Source organism: Galeopterus variegatus, unplaced genomic scaffold, assembly GCF_000696425.1.
Source record: "Galeopterus variegatus unplaced genomic scaffold, G_variegatus-3.0.2 Scaffold5748, whole genome shotgun sequence".
NCBI classification, from domain to species: domain Eukaryota; kingdom Metazoa; phylum Chordata; class Mammalia; order Dermoptera; family Cynocephalidae; genus Galeopterus; species Galeopterus variegatus.
Window position 1 is genome coordinate 30,042 of NW_007731859.1, and position 1,351 is coordinate 31,392.

At 55.5% G+C, this 1,351-nt stretch overlaps 1 protein-coding gene across 1 annotated transcript in view; it reads left to right on the forward strand.

Moving 5' to 3' along the window:
• Nucleotides 1-1,223: 1,223 nt before the first annotated feature.
• The window catches only part of LOC103605337 (structural maintenance of chromosomes protein 1B-like), a gene marked incomplete at its 3' end in the record, with an annotated part of 77,726 nt that continues 77,598 nt past the window's right edge, over nt 1,224-1,351 (forward strand). The window contains 1 exon segment of the mRNA XM_008589907.1: nt 1,224-1,341. Within this exon segment, the coding sequence (XP_008588129.1) occupies nt 1,233-1,341 (109 nt within the window).

A 1,351-nucleotide genomic window follows, 5' to 3' on the forward strand; every position in this document is an offset into this window, starting at 1 on the left:
TTGGCCTTGCCCCACTATAAACACGTTGTCTTAGGACCATATCAGGCCTTTTCATACTTGGGTACCTTTGCTTATATTTTTTTCTTCAGCCTAAACTCTCAGTTTTCCCCAGAGCTTCCTTCCCCCTCACTCCTGGTTAACAGAACATGTGTAGGCATCACCTCCTCTTGGAAGGCTGCTTTGATTTCCCCTCCCAACCCCAGTCTCTGTGGCGTGGCATCCCAGTGCCCCCCTCCCTCACAGCACTGATTCCCCTGATTTTAATGTGACCGTTTCAGTGCCCGCCTCCTTTGCCGAGCCATGAACTCTGCAAGGTCAGGGACTTTTACTCCTCATCTCCACAACCCGGCTCTGACTTGCCACAAAAGAAGAACTCCACCAGCATGTGTCAAATGAACGGACTCGAAGGCACCCCAGGCAATGTAGAAAGTCTGACTCAAAGTGGGGAGAACCGCATTCTAGTCTCTGTCTGCCACTAACTCCGGACAAGCACCCGGCCAGCTCCAGGCCACCATGTGTCCTCCTGGCAGGTGACAGGGTGCATTATTCGGCCTGTGAGCTTCTCCCCCATCTTCAACAAAGTCAATACATCGAACTCTTCCTTCTACTCCCATCCCCACACCCCGACAAAACCTGGTGCCATTTACTGCTGTGGCTGGACCAGAAGTTTCATTTTAAGGGTCATCCCCTCCCCTCTTCCGCCGTCTGCCTCCCTCGCCCTCTCAGGCCCCTTCTCCCCGACGATCCTGTTCCTGGTGTTGAAGATCCGTCGCTGCCTGCACAGCTCCACGTGCCTCCTCTTGGCCAGGCTAGCCTGCTGCTCCAGGTCCCTAGGCAGGGCCACCTCCGTGGCTGTGGAATTGACAGGAAATGCTAAGCGATTTTTACAAGATGCAAAATAAGAAGAAAANTGGCTGTGGAATTGACAGGAAATGCTAAGCGATTTTTACAAGATGCAAAATAAGAAGAAAAGACAACAAAAATGAAGCAAGCTGTGGCCCTGAAGAGGCTGGCTCCCTAGGGGGCTGTGCCGGTGGGATGCAAGTCCTCACCTCGGTTTTCAGACCCGCTTTCCAGCACGTCGCACGGGGTGCAGAAACGCCAACTCTGGTTGGTTGCTAAGGAACGGCGCTGCGCTCCCCGCCGTCTCAGCCTCGCGAGACTTGGAGAGGCTCTTCCCGCGCTTTTCCCGCCGAGCGTGAGGACGCGGCTGAGGCGAGGAGGCTGCCGCCATGGGCTTCCTGGAGGTGCTGGTCGTGGAGAACTTCAAGTCGTGGCGGGGCCGCCAGATCATCGGCCCCTTCAAGAGGTTCACCTGCATCATCGGCCCCAACGGCTCCGGTAACTGGGC